At 42.7% G+C, this 13559-nt stretch overlaps 1 protein-coding gene across 3 annotated transcripts in view; it reads right to left on the bottom strand.

Moving 5' to 3' along the window:
- Positions 1-13559, bottom strand: part of OPCML (opioid binding protein/cell adhesion molecule like) — an 855685-nt gene that overhangs the window by 183334 nt on the left and 658792 nt on the right. For all 3 annotated transcript variants that reach the window (XM_036354494.1, XM_036354492.1, XM_036354493.1), the window contains one exon: positions 5232-5464. In XM_036354494.1, coding sequence (XP_036210387.1) covers positions 5232-5464 — 233 coding nt within the window. The remainder of the gene's footprint in view (positions 1-5231; positions 5465-13559) is intronic.

Here is a 13559-nt window from a genome sequence, read left to right as displayed (position 1 = left end):
GACACCAGGCTCACAGAGCCACCGTCTTTTGCAGACATAGAAATTGCAGAAGCTTGCTGTGGAGTCTCAGATGTGAGGAATTAATGTCATTCGTCATTTCCTGCTCTTTACATAGACTTGCGTTTAGCGAGAGGAGTTCATTCCATGAAATGAAATATCGGGTAGTAAACAGATTTCTGAACTAAGTCAAGAGAGCAGATGGAGAATATCAGCATCCAAGGAGCAAAAGTCCACCCACTCTTCCTGCCCAGTGACAATGACAGCAACCAAGGCAACACAGGGATAGCCACGTGGTTTCAGAATGCTGGAGCATTCATGACACTTACGATAACAATTACTTACTGGATTCTCAAAGGGCCTAAGTTTTTGGTACATACATAGGATAAAGAGGTAATGTTGCCCCGCCAGCATGACTCAGCGGTTGAGCATTGACCTCAGAACCAGGAGGTCATGGTGTGATTCCTGATTGGGGCATATGCACAGGTTTGATCCCCAGTGTGTAGGAGAAAGCTGATCAATGATCCTTTCTCATCATTGATGTTTCTATCTCTCTCCTTCTCCCTTCCTCTCTGAAATCAATATATATTTTAAAAGAGGTAGTGTTTAAAATGTATGGCTGAGCTACTCATCATTGAATTCTCTTCTTTGCTTCTCTCTGTCTCTCTCTGCCTCTCTACACTATTCATTGTAGTTTTGGCATCCCACCCCCAATGCCAATTTTCTACCTTGAGCTTTGTCCTCAGTTTCTTCTGGTACAATGTAATCTCCATAGTAGAAACAGGGAAGAAAAAAAAGAAAGAATAACTGGACAATTCCCACAATCTAGATTAGAGAAAGAACTTCAGACGTGCTTGACAGGAGGTGGTGGAGTGTGCTGGAGGGACACTGACCATGGAGTCACATGGCCAGGGTTTGAGACCCCGATCTGCTACTTACTCCCAGGAGGCCCTGATGGGTCTCTTGCTCTCCAGGAGCTGCAGCTCCTAATTTGAAAAAATGGAGGTAACAGTCATTGTGCTGTGGGCTCCCAGGGCTTGTTGTAAAGATCAAAAGGGACAATACTGTGACCAGTGCTGCAAAGTACTAAATAAACGCCTGGGATTCATGTTATCCCTGTTATAACATATCTCTTTGCTTGTCACATGGAAGACCGCCCTCCCTCCCGGGAATCTTCCCCATCACTGTCCACTCCACGTCACCTGGACAGTCTTTGCCACAGTCCTCACCCGTCTCTGTTTCAGGGGCTGTCTGATCACTGCCTTCGTGTGACATTTCACTTGTTGTAGCCACTGGTTCTTTGGTTCACTTACAAACATTGACTGAGTGTCTAGAAAGCCTCACACAGTGCTGTGTGCTGGGGACAGACATAAATTCGTGGTTCCCGCTGTTCTCTAGGAATAAGCTCAGAAAACTCACTCACCCTCATGCTAGTAAATTCATGATGAGTCTCAAATACCCGCTGCGGGCCTTGACTTGCACCTGTTCCTTAGTTCTGCAATAGCTGCATGATGTTTATGTTTTCCTTGCCTCTAAACTTAGCAAGCCTCATGCTTTCCTTTCCTAGAATCACAGGATCCTAGCTCCACAGTTATGAGTGAGGCCATCGTCGTTTCCCCATCCAAAATGCAGGTGGTGATCTCTTCATTTTTCTTCTTTCAAGGCGTTAACATTCATTCTCTCAGTCTTCCTTGGACAATATCTCTTGGAGGCACTGTCTTCCTTTCTACAGGTAGATCCACAGCCCATGCTTGGCACACCTTTTGGGTGATGGGAGTAGCTCATTGTCTGTCCTTGGGCCTTCAGCTTCTCTCTGCTTTACCGCATCCCATACCGAGCTAGCAGCCTGATTCTCCTACCCCAACCCATCCGATCGTCCAGCAATACTGTCCCCTGGCTAGAATTTCTTCCGCACCTGAGTATACATTCCAGCTCCCACTAACATACCCTCCACATGCTGCCTTGAGATGATCCCTCGGTGGCCAAGATGTGCCTTGGGTACCAGTGATAATATTTTAATGAATGCAGCTCCTCTCCAAGAAAAGGACTTGGGAATTAATTCCATCAGATATGTGGCAAAGGCCACCTTATAAAGCAGTGAGGACAGGCTGTGAGGTCAGTGACAGAGCATCTCTTAGTCCACCCCGTCTCAGGAGCAGGAGCAATGAAGCCAGGGCGCTGAGGGGCTGTCCCACCTTCTCTTCCGGCACTTGGTTGGCAGAGGTGATGAGATTCTAACATCCTCTAATGGACAGATGACAAATAAACACTTTTTTTTTTTCTAAACAGACAAGTTGCAGCTCAGGAAAGTTTTCCGTTTTCCTCATTGCAAAATCAATACCCATCAGCAGCTTGAAATTAAAGGCCAGATTAGGCCTCAGTTTTATACATGCCTTATTGTATTCCAAAAGCTTTCTACGCAGCCAGATAAATCTTCTTTAAGAGGATTAGGAAACTTTCATTATCTTTATCTCACCTGAACTAACACTAAGTCTGAAAAATTAATCTATGGACTGGATGAGAGCCGAAAGCTGCTGGAAGGAGGGGAACTCCTGGGCGCCTTTCTAATTGAGCAGCGGGGTCACGGCTTCCACCCACTGGAAAGCCACCTGGTCTCTGAGGGAGGAACAAGCCGCCCATTGCTGACCAGGACGGGAGCGAATATAGCTCTGAGCTCCGCCTTTTAACCTCTTAGGAAGTATAAAGACCATTTGCTAAATGTTCCAGAAGCTTCTCTCCCCCTCTTCCGCTCTCCTGGTCTTCTGAATGGAAGTGCACAGGGCCCCTGAGACTACCAGAGCTGGAAGAAGTGCCTGGCCTGAATGTGGAGACTGCAGGAACGGAACCCCGGAGTTGAAACTCTGCTGCCTGCATCACACCTGTTCTCAGACCCTCTCACACCCAATGCTCTGAGGCCCATGGGAAGCACCACTGGCTTCCCTGTCCAGCCCAAGACATAGCTCCCAGGGCCTTGGGAAGAACATAACCCCGCCCCCCTGTTCTGTACTACGTGCCCTTTAAGGCCAGTGTTGACGTTGGCATGTTACACAATCTGCCCTAGTTCCTGCAAAGTAAGAGCCGTGTTCCTTTAAGTCTGTCTCTGTGCACTGCCTGACAGTTCCTTTTAAACTCCAGTGTCTCATTTTCTGGATTTTAAGATAACTTTGCTGTCAAAGCTATGAGAGCACCACAGAAGTGTGGACTTCCACGCCCAGAATTCCAGCTCCTCCGGAACCAGGGCCAGGTGCTGGGTGGGTATGGAAAACGCACTCTCCCCAGAAACGTTTGCCAGGCATGCCAGCTCATCCCAGTGCCCCGCTGTCCTCTGAGGAGAAGCAGCAGGTGTGACAATGGCTTCATCTCCAGATGGAAGCCGCCATGTAACTGCCAAGCAGTGACCCAGCCCAAGCCCTGCCCCAGGGCGGGACATGTTGGAGAAGGGAAAGAGTGTACAGTCATCTGCCCCATGGCAGGCTGGAGTGGGTGTCTGAAAGCCTCGGAGAGAAGGCCGCGGAGGCCGAGCTGAGGCAAGGCTTCAGGCAGCAGGGCAGCACCGGGGCTGCTGGGGCAAAAACTGCAGGGGCAGGCCCCTGGCCTAGCACAGGCCTTAGAAATGGATGAGTCAGAGGCCTGGAGGCTGTGCCAGCAAAGAGCTGCTCTGGTGTAAAGGATGGCCAAAGCAGGGAGACACGTTAACTCCTACTCATGCTCCCCATGAAACCACATGAAATGAGCAAAATTATATATTTTGGAAAGACAGGAGAGAGAGACTCCATATTAGCTAAGCAAGAATGCCGTACACATTTCATACACTGACAAATCCTTTGAATCTAGTGCAGATGGAATATGGTAAAAGGCAGTTACTAAAGATTAAATCCTACACAGGGACTCCTTCTTCTTCCTTTTTTAAAAATATATTTTTATTAATTACAGAGAGGAAGGGAGAGGGAGAGACAGACAGAAACATCAAGGATGAGAGAGAATCATTGATAGGCTGCCTCTTGCAACACCCCCTACTGGAGATCGAGCCAGCAACCTGGGCATGTATCCTAACGGGATCAAACCATGACCTCCTGGTTCACAGGTCCACGCTCTACCACTGAGCAACACCAGCCGGGCACACAGGAACTCCTTCTGAGAGCTGAGTTCATGGTTCCAAGTCCCCATGCAGGAGGCTCTGAGGGAGGCCCACCCCAATCCCTCACTGGGTGGAGGAAGGGAGGAAGGATGTGCCATGGGAGGATAAAGCGAGTTGAGCACTTCTGGGTGCCCTGAGCCAATACCTGACAGGAACTACCTTGTGTAGTAATGAGGCAGGGAGTGTAGTCAGTCCAGCGCAGTTAAAAATAACTTTCTTTGTACTGCTGTCTTGTTTTAAACGGCTCTCACATTCTCCTAACTGCTATCTGGATGTATTTTTAATTTTTAATATTTAATAATTGATATCTAAGATTCTGACATTCCTACAACCCTATTTTTCCCCTACAAAGTGAAATTTGAATAAAAATGTATGAAATACTATGCCTGGTTTTTACCAATCCTGATTTTTTAAGGGAGAATAAGAGAGAAATTTAGGGATTTAATCCCCCCTTTTAATTATATAGATTTATTTCCAACACAGACCTGGAAATAGAATATTGACTAATCCCTCTCTTGACCTCGGCTGCACTGTGGGGCTAAGGGATAGGCGTTGGCTCAGCAAGGATGCAGGGAGAACCCGACAAAGCAGCACACAGAACCCCTCCTGGAATGTGCAGGACCGTCACCCACACAAAAGCAGCCCAAGTCACATGATTTTACATCGCTAGCATTAATCTTTTATAACAAAAGCAGCCTATCAAAGATATTCAAAGACAGATCTCTACACAATCGCCATCATTATTTAATTAGTTATGTCTATAAGTACAGGAAGTGGATATTGTATCCATTTTTTAAGTCTACCAGGTCCCTCACTTAAGTACTAAGTAACTTAAGAGCTCAACCAGCACGTGCCACACAACTTACTGAAAAGAAGTGAAGGGTCAGAGATAAAATTGAGAAACGGTGAACATATTCAGTGCCCAGTCAAGAACCTAGCAGGTGAGAAGGAATCCCGGGCTCATACTCAACCTCTGGATTCTGTCCAGGAAAATGACTTTTTCTGCCTTCAGACATGAGTAGAAGCAAAGACTGAGATGGTCCTTCCCCTCCGTCATTGGCAGCGACCCCAGCCCACAAATCTAGCTGTAACTCACCTTGTACGATGAGGTGGACCCGGGAGGTCTTGGGGTGGTTGTCCGTCTGCACAGAGCAGGTGTAGGGGCCTTCGTCATACACGTCCACGTTCTGGATCATGATGCTGTACTGGGTTGGTGTGTTGACCAGGATGACCACACGAGGGTCTATGGACCACTTGTCATTCCCGGCGTAGAGGATGGTGCTGCGGTTTAGCCAGGCGACCCGGGTGACTCGGTCGTCTATGGTACACCTGTGGGGTGGGGTGGGAAGGAGGAGAAAGGAAGAGGGAAGATGAAAGGGGAATATCAAGGAAGGGAGAAAGGAAGAAAGAAGAGGGGAGAACGGGAGGAAGAGAGTGTTGAGCGATTCCATTATAAATATACTGGTTGGGCTTCAAGGAATAAATGAGATAACATAACCTAGTGCTAACAGAAAATGATTAATTATTGATGAAACTTCCCAAGTATAGGTTAGCAGTGGCCTGAATCATCCTGAGGAACCGATGATGCAAAATCATTTGTATTCGATTTGGGAACCTATTCTGTGACTATCTCTGCTGTATATTTGTTTTCCATTTTAGTGCTCCCCTAGGCGTATATGGAAAGTAGTTTATATTTCTTGAGCACATTGAGCACCTCCTGGGAGAAGTGGCCCAGGGGCCCAGGGGCGAGAAAGTGGATCAGCATTTCAAATAGGTCACAGGTAATCCACAAAGCAAATACCGAACCTGTTGTGAGCCCCAAATGGAACATGTTTACCTCCTTGGTGCTGATAATCCCCTGCATGCTTAAGCTGCCCAGTGCCTCCTGCAACCTACAGCTTATAACATGGACTGGAAATTCACCTGAGAAAGCTAAGGGTGTTGGAAGAAACCCTGCCTGCCTCCTAAGATTTCTGGAGAGGGCAGGAGAGATGGTCAGGCAATTTCTCCTCCTTCTCACACTCCTTTCCCTGTGCCCCGAGAGAAAACGGTTTGGCTGATGTCACCTTGCTTATCCTCACACCTCTCACCTACTTCCCCAACCATGGGAGGCTAATGGCATTTGCTTTTTGGTGTGTATGACCTGCTGGCTATCAGGTTTAATGTAGAGATAAACATGCCTGTTTGGTGAGGAAAAACAAACAAACAAACAAACAAACGTGCATATGTGCCCCAGAAACTTAGAACCTGTAAAGGGAAAATGTAGAAAAAGAAGCCCTTTATAACTGTGGGTCTGCAGTGAAGAGTATGACTAAAGGGTTAGGGTTGTGCTCACCGAGAACTCAATGCTCCAGTCCTCTAGGCAGAACCTGAGTTGGGGTATCTGAGCCCAGAGCAAGGGGTGCCCCCAGATGTCCTAGCAGAAGGCAGGAGGTGTAGCTCCTGGGGACAAGGCATGTGAATTCAGTGCCTCTAGGTGAGGAGACAGGGAGGACACACTGCCACTCCTTACCAGGTCTGAACCCATTTGAGCAACAAGAGATCCTCTGACAGGCTCAGAAGATGGGCAGCACACCCGAGACACTGGCCATGGAAGAGAGGGCACACGCATTTGGACAAGCAGTTTCCTCTGGCAAAGCGACCGGCCTGACAGGGTCAGGGGAACAGATGGCACTGGAGCACCAGATGACAGCTCTCCTGGAAAGGGAAAGCCTCAAGTCTAGAGAAGGACTCTCCCTGGTTGGTCGGAGGAATAGAAATAATACCAGCTCCCAATTACTGAGGTCTTTTACGTACAAGTCCACCTAGCGTTTGGCAGGTGCCGGGGCCAGGAGGTAGGGGTGGGTGATAATCAGGTGCTTTCAAATTAAAATAGGAGGAGATTCTTCTATTCTAAATTGTCTTTATTTGCTATTTTTTTAAACTAAAAGTGTAAAATAAACATGTTTAAACATGCGAACAAATATAATACAAAGATGCAAAAAGGCCAAGCTAATCATTCCATCCCTGCCCAACTCCTGGTTCCCTGAGGTCATTATTTCCAAAACAGCCTGACAGTTCTCCTTCCACATCTTACTCCTCACAAACATACAGTCACATATAGACACTTGGTGTTGATTTTTTTTTTTTTTGCCTGAAATGGAATCACACTCTCATTTTCCTGTGAAGCTTTTCTTTTAACGTGATCACACGCATCTCTGCACACCAGTAGTGAGAGACCTAATTTTGTATTTGTTGTGGGTAACGTCAGGGAGATGAGTTTGGGGGGCCCAACTGGACTCACCATTAGGTCCTGATAATTCAGGTGTCATTAAATGACGCTTTCCCACCTTAATACATGTGTCATTGGTATGAAGAAAAATTGAAGTCATGTTTTTCTGTTCATGTCCTGGGACGTTAACTTCACTTTCCACAACATTTGTTCATTCTATGGAAAGGTCTCCAATTCATTTACAAAGAAGATTAAATCCCAAAAAGACCTTCCCTGCTTTGAACTTTCAAAAGCATTAAAACACACACACACACACACACACACACACACACACACACACACACACTCATTTATTCCCTCTCGGTTGTAAATGATGGATAAGGCAACCCTATCCTAAGGACTGTTGAATTTGAGTAACTCCCAACAATGAAGTCCCACTTGTGCAATTCCAGGACTCAGCCAGCCGAGAGTGAATGGTGGGCTGAGACAGGGTGACGAGTTGTCTTCTAGTCCCTGGAACCACACAAATCCAGATGAATATGTGCAAACAAATATTGTTGCTTTTATTTGGGCCAATTATGTAACCCCTTGCACATTTAGTGAATTTTTAAAATTTAAGTTTTAGTTGGAAAGAATGCACTTTTGGTCTGTGGAAAATATTTCCACTTAAACATCAAAACATCACAATATGTATATGCATATAGGTATGTATGTTTAATGGCATTTAAATACCATAGCAATTTGATACTCATGATTATCTCTTTCAACATTCATAAATGAGTTCTTCCTTGACAATCATAAAATACGCACCATTCCTTTTTAAAATGTAAACTTGTGTTTCCATTATATGTCTTCTGTAGATTTTATCCTGATATATTGTATGCTTGAAAACCTCTTATTGATCAGCTATCATATTTACATATAAATTTAAATTTCCTTTGTGTTCAGTGACCATAAAGCTCTGAGTAATAATATTTTCTTTTAGAATGAGTTATCAATACAAGGATAATATTGATAAAACAACATAAATATATTGTACATGCTGTTAAGTAATAATTAAAGCTAACGAGTGAGCTTTTACTGGAAATATAGCTCTTAGTAGGATTGATGAGGCTTTTAAAAATTATACCCTGGATAAATATCAGTACTGCTAGAATGAGACAGAGCTAAGGATCAATTCTATTCCTATTCCTTTTTTTTCACTTTAAAAGGAACCTAGTTCACATCAGCAAGGATATGGAAATGAAAATCTCATAGAGAAATGTCACTCAATTCTTTGAACCTTTTCCAAAACATATGCCAAAAATCACAGAGTAATATAGCTTCAAAAATTATTTTAATGATCGCACAGCTGACAATTCAATTAGTTCCTCTTTCAATTTCTTTTAAAGCAATGAATTGGAAAATACCTGACTTGCAAAGGGCTTTGTAACTCAGTATTAAATTCATTCAATTTCTCAATATCTAGACAGTATACTGCTAATATTTTACCAGGCTTTATCAAATGACTATTAAAGGAAGAAAGTAAAGAAAAATCCTCCCCTGGACAATTACTAAAGTGGAAGCAGTCAGAAAGGAGAATTAGAATTACAATGCAATCTCAGGCACTTTCTCGGGCCGATTTGGGGAAATTTGAGAGCTTGAAATGTATCATTTTAAACCTACCATGCCCTTGTACAACCTACAACTGCAGGTTGAGGTGCATGCAGCCAGTTTAAAGATGCCTCGCAGGGGCTGACTTTGAAACAGTCAATCCAAATCTACCTTCTTGGGCCAGAACATATTCTCATGCCTGGCCACACAGCCTGTGGAAAGCCTCATGTCCCCCTTGGGTAGGACCAGACATACCCCAAACAGGTGACCAGGGACCAATTTAGCTGCTCTCAAACCTGGGCCTCATTAGCGAGCCTGGAAGGCAAATAGAGGGAATAACTGGATAAAAGCCATCTCTCAAATGGGGCAGAGCTGAAGCACCAAGTCCACACAGCCCTAGCGCCTGAGGAATGACAAAGAGACTTGGCGCCATGCGGATGTGGTTGAGGACAGCTGTTTTCCTCACAGTGTTTCTGTGCTTCAGAAGGAGGAGGAGCGTCTATGCTTCTTGCTTTCTTTCCTCATAACAGGGCTCTCTTACTGTCCTCTGAACAAAATATGTGTTTAATAAATATGGCTCCTTCCCTGCTGTTTATGGGGATGTCTTGGATCCTTATTAGCAACAAGCGCATAGAGAATTTTTGATGTTAAATAAGGGAGCCCAAGAGAAAAGTTAAGAACATTAATATAAACTTTCAGATTTCTTGGAAACTCTTTCAAGCATTTAAAATGTTTACATTCCAAGCTGAAGCTTCCTACTGGTCCTTGATAAGACAATGTTTTATAACTCTATCACAAGAAATGTCTAAAATTATATAGTGCTTATTCTGTGCCTGGCACAACTTTAAAACTTTCCACGTATTAAATCATTTGATCTATCCACATTTTACAGATGAGGAAACGGAAGCACAGACAGATTCAGGATTCCTAACCCCCACAGCTAGTACTATCAGAGCGGGATCTCAAACTTTGGCAGCCTGGCACTAGAGTTTCTGTACTTGAGGGTTGTGATATTCTCCTAATAAAGAAAGTGCTTGTGAGAACCACAAAAGACCCAGGATAGCCAAAGAAATCTTAACAAAGAAGAACAAAGTTGGAGGTCTCAATGCTAACCAATATCAAACTATACTGCGAAGCTATAATAATCAAAACAACATGATACTGGCATAAAACCAGACACATAGGTCAATGGAATGGAACAGAGAGCCCAGAAATAAACTCATGCCCATCTACTCAATTAATCTATGACAAAGGAGGCAAGACCATGCAATGAAATAAAGACAGTCTGTTCAATAAATGATGTTGGGAAACCTGGACAGATTCATGAAAAAAAGAAAGAAAGAAAGAAAGAAAGAAAGAAAGAAAGAAAGAAAGAAAGAAAGAAAGAAAGAAAGAAAATAAACTAAGTCACCTTCTTAAACCATATACCATATAAGAATAAACTCAAAATGGACTAAAGACTTAAATGTAAAACTCAAAACCATAAAACTCCTAGAAGAAAACTTAGGTAATAAGTTTTCATTACTGCTGTTAGTAATAGTCTTTTGAATATGTCTCCTATGGCAAGGGAAACAAAAGAATAAGCAAATGGGACTAAATCAAACTAAGAAGTTTTGTTTTTGTTTTTCACAAAGCAAACAACCTACTGAATAGAAGAAGATATTCCCTGATGATGAATCCCATAATGGGTTAGAAAAATCATACAACTTAACACCGAAAAAGACAATCTGATTTAAAAATGGACAGAGGACCTGAATAGACCCTTCTCCAAAGAAGATGTACTTTTGGCCAGCAGACATATAAAAAGATGCTCTAGGTCACTAATCACCAGAGAAATGCAAATTAAAACCGCAATGTCACCTCACACCTGTCAGAATGGCTATTATCAATAAGTCAACAAACAAGTGTTGGAGATAATGTGGAGAAAGGGGAACTCTCATACACTGTTCATGGGATTATAATTTGGTGCAGCCACTATGAAAAACAGTATGGAGGTTCCTCAAAAAGTTAAAAATCTTACCACCACGTGTCACAGCAATACTACTATCCAAATAAATCCAAAATACTAATTTGAAAAGATATACACCTCTCTATGTTTATTTAACATTATTTAAATTGGCCAAGATATGGAAGCCACCTCAGTGTCCATTGACAGATGGTTGGATAAACAAGAGGTGGTACATATACTAGTATACAATGGAATATTATTCTGCCATACAAAAGAACAACATCTTGCCATTTGTGACAACATGGATGGACCTAGAGGACAGCATGCTAATTAAATAAGTTAGACAGAGAAAGACAAACACTTTATGATTTTACTTATATACGGAATCTAAAAAATAAAACAAATGAATGACCAAAACAGAAACAGACTCATAGATAAAGAGAACAAACTGATGGATGCCAAATTGGAAGAGGTGGGGCTAAAAAAGGTGACTATATTAAGAAGTACAAATTGATAGTTACAAAATAGTCATGGGATGTAAAGTACAGTATAGGGAATATAATCAGTAATATTGGCATAACCATGTATGGTGTCAGGGAGGTACTAGACTTATTGGGAGGGAAGTACTTCGTCAGTTATGTAAATGTCTAACCACTGTGCAATATCCCTGCAACTAATATAATATTGAATGTCAACTGTAATTGAAATTTTTTTTTAAAAGAAAGTGCTTGTGTCTTGAGAATCCATGGAACAAGGCCAACAAGAGTTAGTTGGCTTTATCCAATCAGTTTCCCTCACATTTATGGTACTAATTTAATTTTCTCATCAGAGATAAAATAGCTTATTAGAACAAAATAGATATTTGAAAGTGATTTTGTACATCCCTAAAGCACTGCTAGCTATCTGTGAGGAGAGGAGATGGGAATAAGAATCAGAAAGTGCAAGGAAATGCCTGAGAGACATCAAAGGAAAAGGACCTTGCAGTCAAAGTATCATTTCCAAGGCCACTGAACACAGAAGTTGGGGTTAAAGTGCAGGGTGGATGTGTTTTGTTCCAGAGGAGGGGTGCAGTAGGGGAAATCCCTGCCTTGAAGCAGTGTTTTTCACACGTTAGTGTGCACCAGAATCACCTGGAATGCGTTTCACAAGGCAGATCCCTGCGTCTGACTCCGGGGAGCTTCTGGCCCAGTGGGTTGAGGTGGGCTTAGAATTTGCCTTTCTCAAAAATTCCCATTTGGGGTCAGCACTGCTGATCTGGAGCCTCATATTCAAGAACCACTGCCTTAAAGAAACTGGACAAGAGATAGGTTGGAACTTAATCAAAATAAAATCTTCCTGAAAATCGGCCAGCTTTCATTTTTGTTTGTTTGTTACTTTTGTTTTTATTTTTGCATTTTGCCTCTGAAAATACAAAATTAAAAAGAGCCATGATTCACACAAAAAATATTTCATGAGTGTCTGATGTGTACTAGAACAATACCCTGAGAGTTAAAAATGCTGGGAAAGTGGCGGGGGTATGCTCTTGAAGCCATGCCCATTGAGACAAGGAAAGTGCATAAGTAAATACGTATATTAGTTCCAGAGAATAAAAGTAGTGAAAAATATCAGAGTCAGGAATGAAGTGTGCCATGGGAATTGGGAGCATTTGGGGACAGAGTGGTCAGAAAATTCCACTCTGTGGCCTGCATGTGAATGTCGTAGACATTTATGTGAATAAAACACCATCTGCCCCATTAAAATAATGTTGTAGATTTTTAGCCTGTTTATATATGTGTATGATTTATAATTTGGGGTTTTAGAGTCTATAAGGGTAGATGGTTAGGGCATTTATACCTAGTGTTGTGATTTTCTGTATATGAAATTTAAAAAAGAATGCTACCACGGAGAACCTTGAGACCCTTGTCCCTGCCCACCTCTGCCTTTGGCCTTTAAAATGGCCTGCCAAAAATAACATAAAATAAAATGTAAAAATAAATAAATAAATAAATACATAAATAAATAAATAAATGAATGAATGAATGAATGACAATTGCTGCAGAAAGTGAAAATGAAAGACTGGAGAGAATGCATACAAACAGAAAAAAAACCAGCATCCTAGTTCAAGTCCCTGAGGAACACCAGGGGGTCGGCATAAGGGGGTGTCAGCAGGATGAAGTTTATTTCAGGAGGTGCTCCTTGCTGCCCTGTTCAGCCTTGTGTGGGAACACATCTTTGTCCTTGTCTTACCAGTTAGTATAGTTCTAAATAATTCAAACTGTATGTGAAAGGAAACATACAGCTAGGGAGTGGGACCTTATGATGAATAACAAATGCCCTTGCCTGCAATTATCTTATCATCTAGTCAATATTCACTTATTTCTATTTTCTGAGCATTCTTATAGCTTTTATGGAGTCTTCTATTTTCCCCAGAAAACTGAGTGATTAAACAAAAATGAACTGGCAGAAAGGATGTCTATGTGAGATCCGTACTTATACGATGAGGTTATAAAGATCAAACTCACTAGGGATGGTCTAGTCCTGCCTGAACGTGAGCCCGTGCAATCCGCCTCAGAATCACAGGATCCAGTGGACGACACTACGTCAGCCCACTCAGATTAAACAGAAAGAAAGACCAATACATCTGTAGAGTAGATGATCCTAGGGTGTATGATTTCTACCACCTGAAACTGATA

This window comes from Myotis myotis, unplaced genomic scaffold (assembly GCF_014108235.1).
Source record: "Myotis myotis isolate mMyoMyo1 unplaced genomic scaffold, mMyoMyo1.p scaffold_m19_p_20, whole genome shotgun sequence".
NCBI classification, from domain to species: Eukaryota; Metazoa; Chordata; class Mammalia; order Chiroptera; family Vespertilionidae; genus Myotis; species Myotis myotis.
This window is presented reverse-complemented; position numbering and strand designations above follow the sequence as displayed.